We start from the raw sequence: 16,631 nt of genomic DNA, 5'->3' as shown, positions 1-16,631 counted from the left end.
TACACTGCACTGCTCTCCATGAGGAGATGAACCCTCTTCCCTATGCTCAATAGGTGTTTCCATTTATTTATTTTTTCCAGCAGTCTGTTGTAACAGCTCGAGAGGCTGGGGAAGTGCTAAGCCACTCCTGAAACAATCCACTCCTTCAGCAACCTTGGAAGAGAGGTGTGATCTCTGTTCTGGCTTTGTCAGTGCACTTACAAAAGATATAAAGAGAAAAGGAATGGTTTTGCAAGACATAAGTACCAGTTTTCAAACTGAAACATATGGTACCACCATGTCATGGGACCTGCCTGATGTCCTGTCTCATGCCAACAGAGCTGGTCTAAGGCAGATCAAATGTCCTTGTGAAAGCTGCAAGATGCCTCTTGATTATGATGCACCTTCAAAGCACATCCAGTGCTTCAGATGTTACAGGATTGCTTATGTTATGCTAAACAGTTCTTAAAAAATTTATATATATATATATATATATATACTTGCTGTACCAACTGAAAACAGTTAATTTACTACCCGTAGCTATTTAAACACAGAAATTTAAACAGCCTTCATTCCTGATCTCCTGAATCAGGATCACTTTCTACAGTTTACACTCTGAGTGTCCAACAGCAGCTCCACACAAACACACAAACTCCTATAGCAACAGGCACAGATGAAAACTTAAAAAAAAAAAAATAACCAGGATGAACAGAAAAAAAAAATCTGACTTCAAGCAGCTTCATAATGCAGGAGTCTGATTAAAGTGGAGATAGTAAAACAAGCAGCAAGACTGAGATGTGACAGTCATTTTACCTCTGCTCATGACTGCATCGAAGGCACACCGATGACCTTTGAGCCAGTTCAGAAGCTGTCCTTTATCTGTGAAAGTTCAAGTCAATTGTGCTTTGAATAAATACTTCTCTGTAGTTACACTTGAACTGCTGCATTATATACTAGAAATACAGCAAGTGTCCATGCACAGCCCTGAAGCACTGTGAGAATAGCCCTTGGCAGGTCACTGATGGCTCACAGGGGTCGTAGGCATCACCAGCACACAGAGATGGCAGGCACACTCCCACAGAGACACAGCACCCAGAGCGCCACAACCGCCATGGAAGAAGGATGGAGAGCAAAACTTGCTGGTAGGAGTTCAGCATTCAAGGTTACAGCTGCAGAACCCCAACCAAGCCACTGTGATGGAGCCTCTGCTAGGATAAATTCCCTATTTGGAGTTCATGGATGGAGTCTAATAGAGCTCTTCAAGGAATAATTCAGAGAGCAGCTGAGCTAGTTATTAGTCATTTGCCTTGTTCTTTTGTGGTTGTCACTATGTTCATTCATAAAAATCCCTCCCTTAAGCTTTAACAGAAAAAAAAAAAATCCAGTGCTTAAGACAGAGACCAGCAACTGAATTTTGTAAGGCTTTGGGCTGACTCTCACTGGAGCACAGCACTGCTTATAACCAATGGGCTTCCCAGTGCCCTCGGCACACTCAGTACAACAAAAGCTGTACAGATCACAGCAACCCTGAGATAATAAAAGTATAAAGGAAGAGATGGAATAAATGTGAGATATGTATGACAATCTTGCCACCTGGAAGAGATTCTGAAAAGGACACTCTTGCTAATTACACAACAGGAGCAGCAGTGGAAAAAAAATAAGAGTCAGTATATTTGTGTTTTTCCTTTGTTTTACACACACACTCCCCTTAACTGGTATCCGTGCAGGACTCCCTGCAGAACTGTCACTAGTGTTAAAAATCAGATCTTTATAGTCTGTCTTTTTGTCTGTACAAAGTACAGTTGGAATTGATTTTGATCTCCCAAACTGACTGCAGAAAGGAAAGTCTTCCTCTTCCTTCTGTCTTGGTCACCCCTTCTAGATCCCCTCCCTCCTAAGAACCATGTAAGAATTAGAAGCCCTAATTAAACATGACCAACTTGAGATTATAGTTTTGTCATCTTCTTCCAAAAAAAAAAAGTAAAAAAAAAAAAAGCAAAACACACAATCAACGCCTCACCCACCCCATAAACAATAGTTCCATTTAAAAAAATAAATAAATAGTGTGTATATTTCATGCTGAAAAAAAAAGTCACAGAAAGGATTCATTTTTGGTTTTCCCTCCCCCGAACACGACACCAGGCATTTTCTCCCCCCTCCCCTGACGTAGACACGATGGTACATCCAACCATGTGCATCTGTGTTCAAAATGAGTTTCTACTCCTGCACGGTCCCACATGCATCAGGGAGCATCCAGCTTAGCTGCTAAAGCAGAGCAAAGGCTTTCAGGTTTTGGGTATGGTCCCTGCCTGTTCCTTTGGTCCGTCTGTAAAAAGGCTCCTTGCTGCTCCCAGGTCTCTGCTCTTGTCTGTCCATTACAGCGCCCTGGTCCCGGTCACTGCAGCTTCGTACCCAGCTTGCGCTGTCTGTTCCTGCAAGGCAGCACAGGCACAGGGACACAGCTGTCACAGACATATTTCATGAAAAATCCTTTCATTAGGATCTTTTCTCCTGAGAAGCTTCAGCTTCATGTTTTGCTGCTTTGGAATGTGATCTGGAGAATTGTTTACCCAGCATGTGAAATTGTTTTACTTGATGACCAATGACAGCCACCTGTGTCGAGGCTGTGAGCAGTCACAAGATTTTATTATCATTCCTTTCAAGCCTCATGAAATCCTTTCTTCTATTCGTTAGTATAGTTTTAGTATATCACTTTCTTTTAATATGATATATAATAAAAGAACAAATCAGCCTTCTGAAATATGGAGTCAAGATTCCCATCTCTTCCCTCATTCTGGTACCCCTGTGAATACCCATCCACCCACCACACCCATCCCCATCCCAGGGGGCTGCAACAAGCCAGAGGCAAACACAGGAGGATTAAAGTATGCCTCTGCTTAGCTCCACACAAAACTGAAGTGCCCCTGCCTTACCCACCAAGCTGATCATTCCTTCCCACTCTCCACACTCCCAGAACACCCACCCATCTTCAGTGTAAACAAGATCACATGGGGATGCAAGATTATAAACAACTGCTTGCAAAAACCTTAAGCCAGGGAGCTGAAATGCTGCTTAAATGAGATTAAATTCTTGAATCACACCCTCTCCAGACTCACCTTTCAGATGCAGTCGTTAACCCACAACTTGGTATTTCCTTACTTGAAGCTATTCCACCCACAGCAGCCCAAAATTATCAGCTACATATCAGAAAATTAATTAATAACTGCATCTGAAAGGTCAGAGCAGCAACAGCTCCTCCACTCCCAACAGAACTTACCTTGCTTCTGCTCTTGTGACTGTGTATTCAAACCACAGGATGTTAGGAATGAGGCTGGTATCTCGGATTAAAAAGAACTCTGAAATTGGCCTGAAAAAGGACAATGTGGTAGAAAGGGGGAAATAATTAGACTTTCTTCACTGGAATTTTGATTTTAAAAAAAAACCACAAAAAAAACCCCCCAAACCTGCTCTACTTAACAGTACTATTCTGTCACTTCAGGCTTTGTTACATGTTAAAAAAACATTTTTTTTCTTTCCTTATGCAATATTCCCAGACTATATTACATGTAAATAGCTCTGCAATTTGACTGGGTCATTAGACATTCATTAAGAAAGGTCTGCTGTTCATCTTGCAAAGCTCCTCCAACAGGCTGCCACACCTCACAGCTTTAGTAGGGATTTACAAAATGTAGCAATTGATTGAATTCAGTCTTCCCCACCCTTACCAAGGACATATGATCCTTTGTATAGATGCATGCACAAGAAAACATGGAGGAACAAAGTAGGTTACACAACAGCCAGTATGCAAAACTGGGACAGAGCCCAGGAATTCTCATTTCTAACATCCACAACAAACCTCCACAGAATAAAGAGCCTTACCATGCAGCTATCCTCGGGAAGAGGGGAGTTAGGATCTCCTGTGTGAAGGCAAACCAGGCTATGGCCATGATGCTTCCTGCCACACCTCCATATAGGACTTGGCTCCAGGTGTGGTAAAGCAAATAAACCCTGCAGTGGAAGAAAAGAGTCACCAGACAGGCTTTAAAACAAAAGGAGCCAAGAATCAGGAGCTGAGGCATCACTGGACCCACAGACATTAAAAGTGGTTGTCCTTTTCCAGTAAAAAGCTGGCAAAAATAGTGGGGGGAAAAATGGGGGAAATTCTTCCCTGCTACAGCAGTTTCAGCTTGGAGCACTTCTAGTTTGAGCTTAGCTCAGTAACCCTCCACACTCTTCTTCATCCATCTTGCATCAGCTGAAGAACTGTTAGTTCCAAAAGAGACTTTTCCAAAGGCAGTTAGAGGACAAGTCTCCTCCAGGCCACCAAAGCTGGGGCTTAAAGGCTTTTAAGAACATGGACAGCATTTTTTTTGTGATTTGGTTCTCTCCAATGTGACAGAGAGGCTGCATGACCAATGTGCTCACTGTGACTGCAGCCACTCAGAGCTGCACTGTTGGCCTATTATATGTGTGCACAAGCTACATTCAAAATTCTTTTTGCTCACATATCATTATGATCATCTTATCTGACCTTCTGTCTAGCATAGGTCACTTGATTTCCTCTAATTTTGTTTTAATTAGACCATATACCTCTGACAAATTTGTCCTGTCAGGCTTTTAAAATAATTAGTAATAAGTAATCAGCTGTAGCACACAGTCAACTGTGCCAACAGGTAATTACTTTCCTGTGGAAAATGTGACCCTATTTCTAGCTTGAATTTGTTTTTCCAATTACTGGAGCTCACTTTACATTTAATCCACTAAAGAGAAAAAAAAATCATTATCACAGTTCCATTTTCTTTATCCATCTTAACTAAATCTTGCAAGCTAACAGCTATAAATGTTTTGATTAAGTAATGATCAAGAAAAACAGTGGGATTGATCATCTGTAGTGATCCACATGGTGTGCCAAGATGGGGCAATGCCTCCACACTCAGTGCTGGAAAGAGGGCAAGGCAGTGAGGCTGGAAGGAGCATGGCACTGGAGCCCATGAGGAATTGGCACAAACTCAGCTGATTTGGGGTTTTGTAAACACTTGTGAAGCACCACACACGTAGCACTTTTGTTTATTGGGTCTCATGGCAACACTTGTACAAAGCTGCAGTGCAGAATGAGGTGGGAAAGGCAGGATGAGGAATGCCAGGGCTGCTGTGTGAGAGCAGAAGAGAAACAGCTGCTCCATACCTACTATATGAGACTAGCAAAGCCACTGTGACGAGGCAGATGGACAGCACGTGTCGCCAGAGCAAATCCAGAAACCTCGCGTTGTTTGTTTGGTGCATTCTGAAAGAGAGGGAGAGCCATGAGCACAGGGCAGGGAGCTCAGCACTCCTCACCTCCCTCCCCCCGAAACCCTAGGAAAGCTTCACTCCACTGGGGTCATGGGCAGCTCAATCCCATCCCAGCAGCAATCTGTCCCACTGGCAGCAGTTAAAGAGCAGCCAAGAAGCCAGAGGTGCTTCTCTCCAGCTGTGAGCAGGGATTGCTGTGATGGAGGGCAGGATGCTCACACTGATGTGAGAGGCACGTGCTGAGCACATGCAACAGGGAGCCAAGAGAGTCCCTCCATCACCCACAGAGCCAGGAGGAGCTGTGAGCTTTGTCCTCCTCCATCCAGAGCCATGCCCCAGCAAGAATTCCATTGAACCACAGGCAAACCCAGTACTTGGTAAGGGAAGTCAACTAAGAAGTCATGCAGCTGGTATTATCCAAAAGATTATAGATAACCTCACTGAAACTGAGACAAAATGAGAAAGAAGCTCTTCATTTCTCCTCCTTTTCCCCCACCTCCTCCCTCACACTGAGGCACCATCACATCTTAGAGAAAGAAACTCCAGCCCTACATGCAGATTGAGTCATTCAAGCTCCAATCCCACCCGAGCCACAATAAATTGTGCAGGTCCTCAGATTTAATTCCATTATCCCACTCAAGTGGCAACCAGCAAGGGAGCCACCCATTTCAGGTTTTGTAACATTAACAGCCAGAACCTGACCCGGAATTTTTACCTTAAATAAAGGAACAGAAAAGAATAGACAGAGAAAAACCACATGAATTGGGAGTGGCTGGACGGCATCCCATATTTTGTGGTCACTGTAGAATGGGCTTCTGGGAAGAGAAAGAAAAAAAGATGGTCAAGGTATGGTCAGCAGCTGGAACACTCCAGATGTGAAGCCAGCCCATGCTGCTGGAGCATGCACAAAGTTCATAGGACATGTCCCTGCTCAGGAGGCTCTGTCAGCCTTTTTACACCCAAACACCCACAGCCACCGTGAGGCAAAGGGGGAAAACCCCTGTAACTCCCCCCAGTGAGCATTGCACCCCAAACTCCCCTGACACACCACACTCCTGCTGCACACCCTACCTTGGCACGGCCGAGGCTCCCGGATTACATTTTTTATTAACCAGTTCACTGCCTCGTTGAACACCAGCCCTCCCAAGAAAGAGATCTGTGAAGGCAAGACAGCTGTGTCATCCCCTCCAAGAGATCCTTCTACTTACCAGGCTCTCTCTGTTGACAAAACCCCAAACATTATGCTTCTAATTTTCTTTTTTGACTACTAGAGTTAAAACCAATGGCTTCCAAATTCTACACCTGAGAAGAAAAGCATTTATTTTCATCTCACTTTCCATTTGGCAACATATTATGTACATGCAGCTTTTCAGCAGCTGATACGCAGAAAGACAAAAATGGCACAGCAGGGCACTTCTGCCAGCATCAGTGAGTGCAGAAAGTGACCTTTTTAATAGGGCAGGTTTTGGGAACTTTGGCTTTTCCCAATGACCAACAGGGGGAGTGCAGACACTGTTATTTCGGTAAATAGTTTAAAACAAAGGTGACTTTTTAGGCTTTCTGGCTTTTCCTTCTATGAATATTTTCATCTTGAAGCTGCTGTCTTCAGTCCAAGATGAAGTCACATTCTGAGCTAAGCCAGACCTGGTAGCATTTATTTTTGCTCTTCAACCTCACAGTTCATACACCTCCACTAAATTAGTCCTGCTGCTGTGATCAAATTCCCAGCTGGTGATGACACTGCCTCCTTAGCACTCAGTCCCATTCCACATGATGAAGCAATTTTTCACTCCTCATCCTGAGCCACAGATCAGCCTGCTGCAAGCAGCCAGTGTCCCTCTCTAGCCCAGTGGTGACTTCGCACATGAAGAATTGACACTCAACCTCAACACCAAGCAAATCCCTTTATTGAGAAACCTATAAATCTGTGCAACAGTTACTCTGGCTTCTTTTCTCTTTTGGGCCAACACAAAACGTTTGAGTTGTCAAAACTGTGCAGCTGCCTTCCCTAGTTAAGAGTTCCCTATTCCCAAATCCCTTGGGCCACTGGTTCCCATGACACTGCAGCCCTACATTCAAAATCCTTTCAGTGGCCCCTGTTTTAGATGTTTACTGAGGACAAATGCTACAAGAGGTTTGTATGTCCTAGAGGGAGTTTATCCATTCCCAACTACCTGGCAGAGCAGATAAAAAGTATTTTAAGAATTTTCTGCCCCTGGTATTCAACTCACATTTGAAAAACAGCCCTTAACGACAGATCCACTCCCTTGGAAAGCTTTAGGTTTTATTTTTATCCCCTCTTCTGCCTCAATAGTTCAAAGCAAGTGCATCCCCCTGAGTTACACACACCATTTCCTGCATATGCTGCCCAGTGCTATGATCCTACTGGATTTTGGGAGTGTTCCCACTCTGCAACAGCATTCTGTACTTCCTCAGACATCTCCCTCGATGGTTCTGGACAGTTAATGTCCAAAACACACCCGAGTAAGAGAGAAGTCAGAAAAGGCTGAGCAGCCTTTTAACCTGCCACGGGTGCTAAGTGTCTCCTGCTGTTCCCTGACAGGGAGATGGCTTTCCTCAGCTTGCTCCTTTTAGAGAGAAAAAGAAGTGTGAATACAGGAGCCCCAGGTGACAAAGGAAAAGACTTTTGTCATAAGGAGAGGCTGGGAAGGGAGAGAAGGACTCACCGTGTGAAGCTCTCTCTTGAATATGATGAGTGTTACAAAGCCAACAATAATGAATATTGGACCAAGACTCAAATAAGCTAAAAGCTGGCCAGAGAAATCACCTGGGGAAACAAACAAGAGAAACCAATCAGTGTGAATTTCACAGGTACCCACCTGCCACCACAACATGGGTCAGTCAGAGCCCTGCATCTCAGAGCAGAGGGGCAGACTCAGCAGTGCAGCCAGTCCCTGTGTTCCAGAATGACAGGGAGACAGCAGTGCTTCCATGCAGGTTCAAAATCAAGGGTGAAAGGAGCCTGGAATTATTCAGCAGAGATTTACACCAACCACCATGGGTGTGGCCCAGAGCCACTTTAATCCAACATGAGCACAGGCTGCTGCATCTTTCCCTTCCCCTCATTCCTATTTCTTCTCTGAGCCAGAAAAAGTCCCCAAACAAATCCTTTCCCACTCCCTCACTAAAATGGGTTAGTTTTCAGCTGGATCAGCTTCCTAATCTGTCTCACCATGTGTCTGCATGAACACCAGCATTAGCAAAATGGGAAGGAAATAAACAGCTAAACATAGCAGGAGATGTCAGGGAAATAAAGGAGACTCTGCCTTTTTAACCAGTACCCCACTGGTACCACACAGAGGGGGATTTGGGCCTACAACCCAAATAATTAACAGTCCAGTTATCCCCCAGGGAGAGTCAGGGAGCTGCAATGGGACCTCACAGAGGTCATAAGGTCCCTCAAAACCTTTATTTTGAGTTACAAAAGCCACAGAAGTGGGCAGCAGCAGTAAGGAGCAGCTGTGCCTTTGGATCCCAGTTTCTCCTGCCTCTCTTCCCCAAAAAGGGACACACACAGAAGTATTTGGAGAAAAGATGTCAGCACAAATTCCGAGGACACAAGAAATTATCAGAGCAATTTTGCTCCAAATCAGCAATTTGTATAAGCAGAGTGAGAACTGTCTGCCAGAGAATCTTTAAATACAGAAGTCACCACAAACTTGGTGTATGAACCCAGAGAGCAGCAGAGGAGATGGGTACTTTGAGTATTGCTTCTCACAGACCAGATCCTCTCCATCCCATCACAAAAGGCTCAGCCCCCACAGAAATTTATCCTTCTTCCCTCCTCTCAAAAGGAAACAGGATGCCTCTGCAAGTCTGAGCATTGGACTCATTCCTAGATCAATTCCACTGCAAGGCTCCCCAGCCCACACAGCCACATTTCAAAGCAGCACTTGGTGAAAAGGACTTTAACCTCAGCCTCTGAGTGCTGGAACTGATAAAAAAAGAAGTTATTGCCCCTCCACAACAAAGTTCATGCTGCTGATGTTATTGCCACATAGTTGTGGTTACATCAGGTACAGTGCATGGAAGCCTCTGGAATTCCAGCTCTGGGGTAAATTTGGGCACCAGCAACATCATCAGCAAGGATTCCTAGCAGGAGTTAGGTGAAAGGAGGAGGATTTGGAGGACAAAACCCTCAGGCATGCTGGGTTTCCACTGAAGTGAGGTTCTGCTTTAGTTTTAACCTGAAAAGCATTGGGAGACGCTGAATTTGAAACTTTTCTTGCTCCATATGGCAGGTTTGTCTTGCATCAGGTGCATTCCAAGTGCTCCCAAAGCAATGGATTATGGTAACACAAAGGGGATGTAAGTGACATTACCAGTTACTTGGCAATAGACAATCAAGCCCCTTATGGTTTTACATAAATCACAAACTCTCAACAAAATGAGTTCTGCCATCAATGATGACGGAATTCATGAGAGAAGCCACCTTGTCAAGAGACAATTAAACTACCCTGAAAACCTTAGGAATACTTTCCAAAAGTCTCAATTCCAGCATTGCCAAATAAAGAGAACTCATCATCAAGAGATCTCCATGTTTCAGATCACTCACTCTGTTAATCCACAATACATAAAGGCTTAGCACCTCCACATTAAAAGCCATAATTTTGTCAATAGAAATAAAACCAGATTATTTATCTTCTCAGAGGGTTCTATTTCTTGGGCAGATGGTGGAAAGGTACTTAAACAAGTAGTCTTTTAATTTAAATAGGATCAGTAGCAGCGAACTCAAAATCCTCCGTTATGTTACATGATAACATTCCCAATAAATCAAATCACCCAGACCTCACAGGCACAAAAACCACACCTGAGAGGGGAACCAGACACCACCACTCCCAGATGTGCCTACAGGCACCAAGTCCTCCACTCCATCTGAACACAAAACCTCCTCAAATATTTCAGCAGTCCATTTAGAGCAGATAACACTAATAGCACTTCATGTTCCCGTGCCTAATGGCAATTAAACACAGCCACATTCTGAAGCCACTTTTTGTAGAGGAGGCAAACAAACAGCTGGGCACTGAAGGCAGAAACACAGCCACATTTTGAAGCCACTTTTTGTAGAGGAGGCAAACAAACAGCTGGGCACTGAAGGCAGAAACACAGCCACATTCTGAAGCCACTTTTTGTAAAGGAGGCAAACAAACAGCTGGGCACTGAAGGCAGCACTGGAGCTGCCCCAGAACACACGAATGCCATCACAAACGGCCCCACAGGATCAGCAGCTCCAGGCAGAGCTTCAGTGAGTAACCCAGCTCGGAAAGGACTGGAAATCCCCAGTGGAGGAGGCAAAGTGAGCTGTGAGAGAAAGGCCAGCGCTGCTCGGCGCTCCGGGGGCCTTGGAGCGTGATTGCTTCTGTCACTCCTGTCTCCTCTCACGCTCCAGCGCGCTCCCAGACTTATTCCCAGCGAAAGGAGACGTGCAGGAGAGCCACAGTTTGAAGTCCAGTCAGATCTAGCAAGCAGCACCTCTGTCTTTTTATATAAAAAATTAATTTTCCTTTAATTTGATAAACTTGGGAATTTTAAAGCAGTTCCTCCAAGGAGAAGGAACAGAGACAAAATCTCTGCAGAAATGCAAAAGGAGAATCTACTTAATACAGATCTTGGGTTTAATTTAGTTTTAAATTCTGCTTTTTTACAGTCCAGCTTTCCCTGGACATTATTTGGAGCTCAAAAGGCAAAAATAAAGGATGCAACTACCCCATTTTTGGGCAGCCAAGAGATAAGGACGTGCAGCACTATACATAGCTCAGACACACGCTATTTTTTCAGCCTTCATTCAGCATCTACTTCTGCTCCAATTCAACATTTTACCCAGCATCCTGTCAGTAGAAATAGCTGAGCTTCACCACATCTACTTAACCTGTATAGGATGTAAAAATGTGAATCAACAGCCCCCAACCACATCCTACCACAAGAACTGAGCTTTGCCACCACCACTTCCTATTGAAGGATCTATTTGTGGCACTGCCACTGGTTGTGTGTTCTTGCCTAAGAGCATATGTGCAAGTTGCACAGACAACATGCAGTGTGTGTGTCTCACTAAATCACTAAATATTCATGATATAAAAGAGTAATTTCCTCTGCTTGTGCATATCCCCATAATACGAGCTGGGGGACAGCAATATCTACAGGAGGCTTTAAATTATGGCATAAAATCAGACAACTTCTGCAGGGAGATTAAACATAAACCCTGCATTCAAGCAGCCAAACAAGAGTGGGATCTGCTTCTTCCAGGAGATAGTGCTCAGCTCTGGAATGAGCCCTGACTTGTGAGCCTGCACAGAAGCACAGGAGGGTTATCAGAACAAACATTCCTATAGGAGCTGCATGTGCTGATACTGAACAGCAACAAGAACTGCTGAGCCAAAGCAGACACAGCACCTTTGAACCTCTTTACCCACTGCATACCTGCCTCTCCAACTCTGCCTGGCTGTAGGAAACATCCTGGAGAAAATGGGAAAATGGGAATAATCTGTCATTCTGCAGAGAAAAGGTTTGGCACATCAGGTTTCTCTCCTTAAAGAATTTGTCCAGTGTGAGAAGGTCCAGAAAGTCCCAGAGCTCTAAGAATCCCAGCTGCACTGAAGAGAGGAAGTTTTCTTTCTTTTCTCCAAATAATAATAAAAAAACCCCCAAACAAACCAGGAACTCAATGTTTCTCCAGTGAAACTCACCCTACAGGCAGGAAGTCCCTGAAGATGAGTTTTAAGTCTGCAGCACAAAGTCATCCCATGCAAAGCAAAGCATACGGGAAAAAACAACCCTAATTATACCCATGACATGACAGGATTGAGTTCAGTTGTTATCAAACAAAAACCCTCAAGACTCAGAGCGTGCCAATACCTTCAGAGTAGCACCCAGTGCTCTGCAGCAGTCAAAAAGGCAAGGAGAACATTTTTAAGAGCACAACAGAAGTTACTGTTACAGCACTACAAAAATTTATTATGCAATTGTGGTGTCACCAGCTGAAAAGGGAGAGTACACACAGAGAAGGCAAATAGAATGGGGACAAAGATAAGTATGCAACAGCAGCCATTCAGAAAGCATCAAATAAATCAGATTTTCAGCTGAAAAAGGAAAACAGATGATACAACAGTTCTAAAAAGTCATGAATTGTATGGAGAAATTGACAGCAAACAATCACTGCCTCTCCCTGCACATGAGAGAGTGTTTGATGAAATTACTGAGCAGTGGACTTAACAGAAAAGAAACAACAACCACATTAAGCTACAAAGCTCAGTGCCAAAGATACAGTGAGATCCAAAGCAGAAATGGATTCAAGGAACAATTAGAGATACAGCTTTTATCCATCCATCAAAGGGCTTCACAGCCCTGATGCAATCACCAGCTCATTACTGGAAGGACACAGGGAAGAAGGATTATTCCTGCCTACCTGCCAGCAACCTGACACTGTGCCAGATCATCCCTTGGTCTCACCAAAACAGAGCTGGTAATATGAAAAGCTCCAGGATAAAAGAAATTCTGCAAGCAGCATCAGGATGATATTTTTACAGGCTGTCCTCTGCAGCAGCGTGCTTTAGCACACGCAGGCAGCACTGCCATGGCTGATTTTTTTCTCCCTATGTTTAATCCTAACATTCCCTATGGGTAGTATTTCAGTCAGGTCTCCAAGACTGCATTCCTGAGACCAGTCTGCAGTTGATTACCACAACATTCATTTGCTGTTTCTCATTTGTTTTGCTCGAAGTGGACATCACAGAAAGCCCTGGAGAGCTGTGCAGCCACACAAGCAACTCAGGATGGGTCTGATGTATCACTACTGATAAGGAAACATTAGATCAGAACAGGGAGCACCTTTCTGGAGACACCTCTCCCCTTCACAATTAGAAGCAGGAGCCCAAATGCAGGCTTCATCTGCCAGGCAGAAATCAGCAGTGACAGCTTTTTACCCAGGGAGCAGGACCATCACCCAGGCAGATGAAAGCTGGGGCTCTGCACTGGGAATCTTTAAAGATGTGAGATTTTCAGAGGCAGTTGCCACAGCAGCTCAGCAGCCTCTGGGATCAGCCAAGAGCCAAAGCTGTTTGCCACAGAGCAGTGCATGACATGCCAAGACAGCTTAATAATTGATGTTGGTAAAAGCAGGATCCATTTCTCGTTCCGACCCTCTCAGCAGCACGAGGCTGCATTAACCCCACTGTGCTGAGCCTGCTGCCAACACCACTCCTTTATAAATACACATCAGCCAGGCACTTCATGGACCTGCACTTCAGATGTGCCCAGGCTGAATGTAAACAGCTTTCTAAAGAAAGTTAGGAGCACCTTCCCCAAATCCAGGTAAAAGCTTCAGATCTATGCTTTACTGCAAGTCATTATTTTAGAACAAAATGTTGTCTGCCTTGCCTTAGTAAAGCCTTTGACACTGCTTTCCACAGCATTCTCCTGGAGAACATCCACAGCTTGGACAGGTGCTCTGTTTTGCAGGTAAAAACCCTGTCCAGGCCCAGACTGGTGGGGAAATGGAGCTAAATGCAGCTGGGGCTGGGCTCAGTTCTGAGGCAGGTTCTGTTTCATATGTTTATTCATGAACTGGCCAAGGAGACCAAGTGCCCACTGATGACACCAAATCTCCCTGTGCTGAACCCTGCTAAGGCCCCGCCTCAGATCCTGGGGGCAGCTTTGTGCCCCCCACAACAAGAAAGGCACTGAGGGGCTGAAGCATGTCCAGAGGGGGGAATGGAGCTGGGGAGGGATCTGGAGCACCAGGAGCAGCTGAGGGAGATGGGGAGGCTCAGCCTGGGGGGACCTTCTGGCTCTGCACAACTCCCTGACAGCCGAGGGACAGGCATCAGGCTCTGCTCCCAGGGAACAGGGACAGGAGAAGAGGAAACAGCCACAGCTGCACCAGGGAAGGCCTAACTTGGATTTCAGGAAAAGCTTCTTCACAGAAAGTGTTGTCCAGCCCTGGCAGAGCTGCCCAGGAAATGGTGGACTCCTCATGCCTGCAGGGATTTCAGAGCTGTGTAAATGTGGCACTTGAGGATGGGGTTTAGTGGTGGCCTTGGCAGTGCTGGAGGACAGCTGGACTCGGTGATCTCAGGGGCTTCTCCAACTTAAATGATTCAATGAAAATAGATTAACAAACTTTTATACCCCCAGCTGTTTTATTGTTTTAGTCCTTTGTCTCCACTTTATAGGCTTTCATAAACACATTTTATCCAAGATAAACACAGTGCCCATCCCCTCCAAACACAACCCTAAGCTGGGTGATGATTTACCCCTCCACACAATCATCTCCTCCCTCTGCCTGTCTAAGAGCTCTCAACACAGAGAGAAAATATTCAGGTTATGTCACATTGTTCAAGATCTGACAGATAACCCTTGTGCAGGGATTTCCATCACCTTATTTCCCAAACCAATCCAACAAATGGAGCACAGGACGCTCTGTGTATACTGCCAGGTTCAGATAAGGAGATAAGATACAAAGATGAACATATCAGTACTACTGGCAAGATTATTTCCCATCTCTCCCAAACTGACACATTAATATATTTGAGAAGGGGGATGGCAGAGGAGCTGACAGTGTGGAGGAAAATGCAAGACAGAAAAGGAAATGCCAGTATTTCACATAAAGCATCACAGAAAACCATCAAACAGCCATAAGAGGGAGGGCCAAGAAATAATGTATCTCCAGCGCCAGATATTTTTTCAGTGTTGTCACATTTCAAGTCTCCTAGCTAAATGGGCACTTTCAACCCAGAAGATCCCTAAGCACTTTAAAAGCTTTAGGAATTGCACTGCTGAGAGGAGCTTTCATCAGGAACTAAAATCCAGCTACTGAAACAGGACATACAGCAACACTCCATGGCAAGCTGGGAACTGGAAATATTGAGAACAACGTTTAAACAAGATTTGGATTCTGAGCAAATGGTTAATGCTGTAACTCTGACAGTTCATTTTTCTATTATCTCTGATTATAACAAGCAGCCAAACCCAGCACAGCACAAAGCACCCACAGGAGCTCCAAAGGCCCACAGGTACTGATGGGACACGGTTCAGGCATTTGCCAGCTGAACACAGACCCGTTTGCTCTCGCACATCACAACCCATTCCAGCTGGCGTGAGGAGCTTTGTGGGTCACACCTGTCCCAGCTGGAACAGCCCACCCTGCACTCAGGCACCCACTGTTCCTCAACCAGGACACAAACCCACCTTGGCCAGAGCTGAGACACAAAACCTCCTGTGCCCGGAGCGCTCGGGGCATTTCCCTCAGCGCTGATTGACCAAAGTGCCCCCGGGGAAAGCCCCAGATCCACGGGGACAGGGACACGCTGCCACCCTCACTGCCAGCACGGCCCTCACACTGCCCCGGCAGCCGAGCCCACCCAGGGCACACGGCCCCCGGGGCACATCCCCGCTCCCTGAGGGGGCACCAGGGCCCCCAGAGCCCCCTGGCACGGTGACACACCCGGAGCGCCCGGAGCACGGAGGTGACACCGACACCGGCAGCTGCTGAGGCGGCACCGAGAGCAGCACACCGTGGGTGGGACCCTCGCCTCGAAGCCAGGGGTACCGCACATGGCCAGAGGGCTGCAGGGGCGGCGAGGCGGCGGTGTGGAGCGGGCAGGGCGGCAGTGGAGGGCCAGGCGGCTCCGGGATCCCCGGGACGGAGCCGCCCCCCCCGAGCCCATTCCCGGTCCCCTTCCCCGTCCCCCCCTCCCGCAGCCCCCCAGCCCGGAGCCCCCACCGCGCATGCGCACCGCCGCTCCCGCCGTGGCTCCCAATCTGGCGGAGCACCTCGCTGCCCCCAACGCGCACGCGCGCCCTGCCGCCTCAGCGCTGCTACTCAATGGCTCACTATTTGGCAGCCGCCAGCGCGGCCCGCGGCGGCGCCGCGGGGCGGCGGGAAGGGGCCCGCCACGCCCGGAGGTGCGGTGGGAAGGCCCGGCGGCGGCGAAACGGAGCGTTACCTGCGGGATACTCGACGTGAGTGAGGGAGACCGGCCGCCACGGCGCGGGCAGCGAGCACTCCCCGACTGCGGCCATCTTACCCGGATACCGGGCCGGGCCGCTACGGCCAATCGGGACGCTCTTGAGGGGCGGTGCGACCAATGGGCGGGGGCGCGGGGAGCGGCGGGCCAATGGCGGCGCGCGGCAGGTGAGGCGCCGGGCAGCCCAGCACCGCCCAATTAAACATCCAGCCCGGGGAGAGCCTCGGCCAATCGGCTGGCGGCACCGCGGCCCGGCAGTGGGCGGGCACAGGGAGCGGCACAGCCAGTCGGAGGAAAGGCGGGCTGCATGGCGTTTCGTCATTGGCCAGCGCTGCCGTGCGGATGGGCCAATCAGCAGCTCGCCCTGGCGCTAGTTCT

General features: G+C 46.9%; 1 protein-coding gene across 1 annotated transcript; it reads right to left on the bottom strand.

Annotated features, from left to right (window-relative positions):
* Positions 1 to 867: 867 nt before the first annotated feature.
* DOLPP1 (dolichyldiphosphatase 1) lies at positions 868 to 16,326 on the bottom strand. The gene is made up of 8 exons (XM_058038017.1): positions 16,233 to 16,326; positions 7,959 to 8,059; positions 6,343 to 6,427; positions 5,987 to 6,086; positions 5,165 to 5,263; positions 3,859 to 3,987; positions 3,257 to 3,346; positions 868 to 2,411 (listed from the first exon to the last, which is right to left on the bottom strand). Exons 1-8 carry the CDS (start codon positions 16,306 to 16,308, stop codon positions 2,375 to 2,377), a joined length of 717 nt encoding a protein of 238 aa, XP_057894000.1. The 5' UTR covers positions 16,309 to 16,326; the 3' UTR covers positions 868 to 2,374.
* Between the last annotated feature and the right edge of the window lie 305 nt (positions 16,327 to 16,631).

The sequence above is a fragment of the Melospiza georgiana genome, chromosome 20, assembly GCF_028018845.1.
Source record: "Melospiza georgiana isolate bMelGeo1 chromosome 20, bMelGeo1.pri, whole genome shotgun sequence".
NCBI classification, from domain to species: Eukaryota; Metazoa; Chordata; class Aves; order Passeriformes; family Passerellidae; genus Melospiza; species Melospiza georgiana.
Note: the sequence above shows the minus strand (reverse complement) of the source record. Positions and strands in the feature narration are given on the sequence as shown.

What these genes read in the sequence shown, in the direction of transcription:
- DOLPP1 (XM_058038017.1), bottom strand. Translation starts at nt 16,308, where the DNA reads ATGGCCGCAGTCGGGGAGTGCTCGCTGCCCGCGCCGTGGCGGCCGGTC. An exon ending in TCACGTCGAGTATCCCGCAG is followed by an intron (nt 8,060 to 16,232) that starts GTAACGCTCCGT and finishes TTGTTTCCCCAG; the next exon opens with GTGATTTCTCTGGCCAGCTT. An exon ending in GTCACAAGAGCAGAAGCAAG is followed by an intron (nt 2,412 to 3,256) that starts GTAAGTTCTGTT and finishes GCTGCCTTGCAG; the next exon opens with GAACAGACAGCGCAAGCTGG.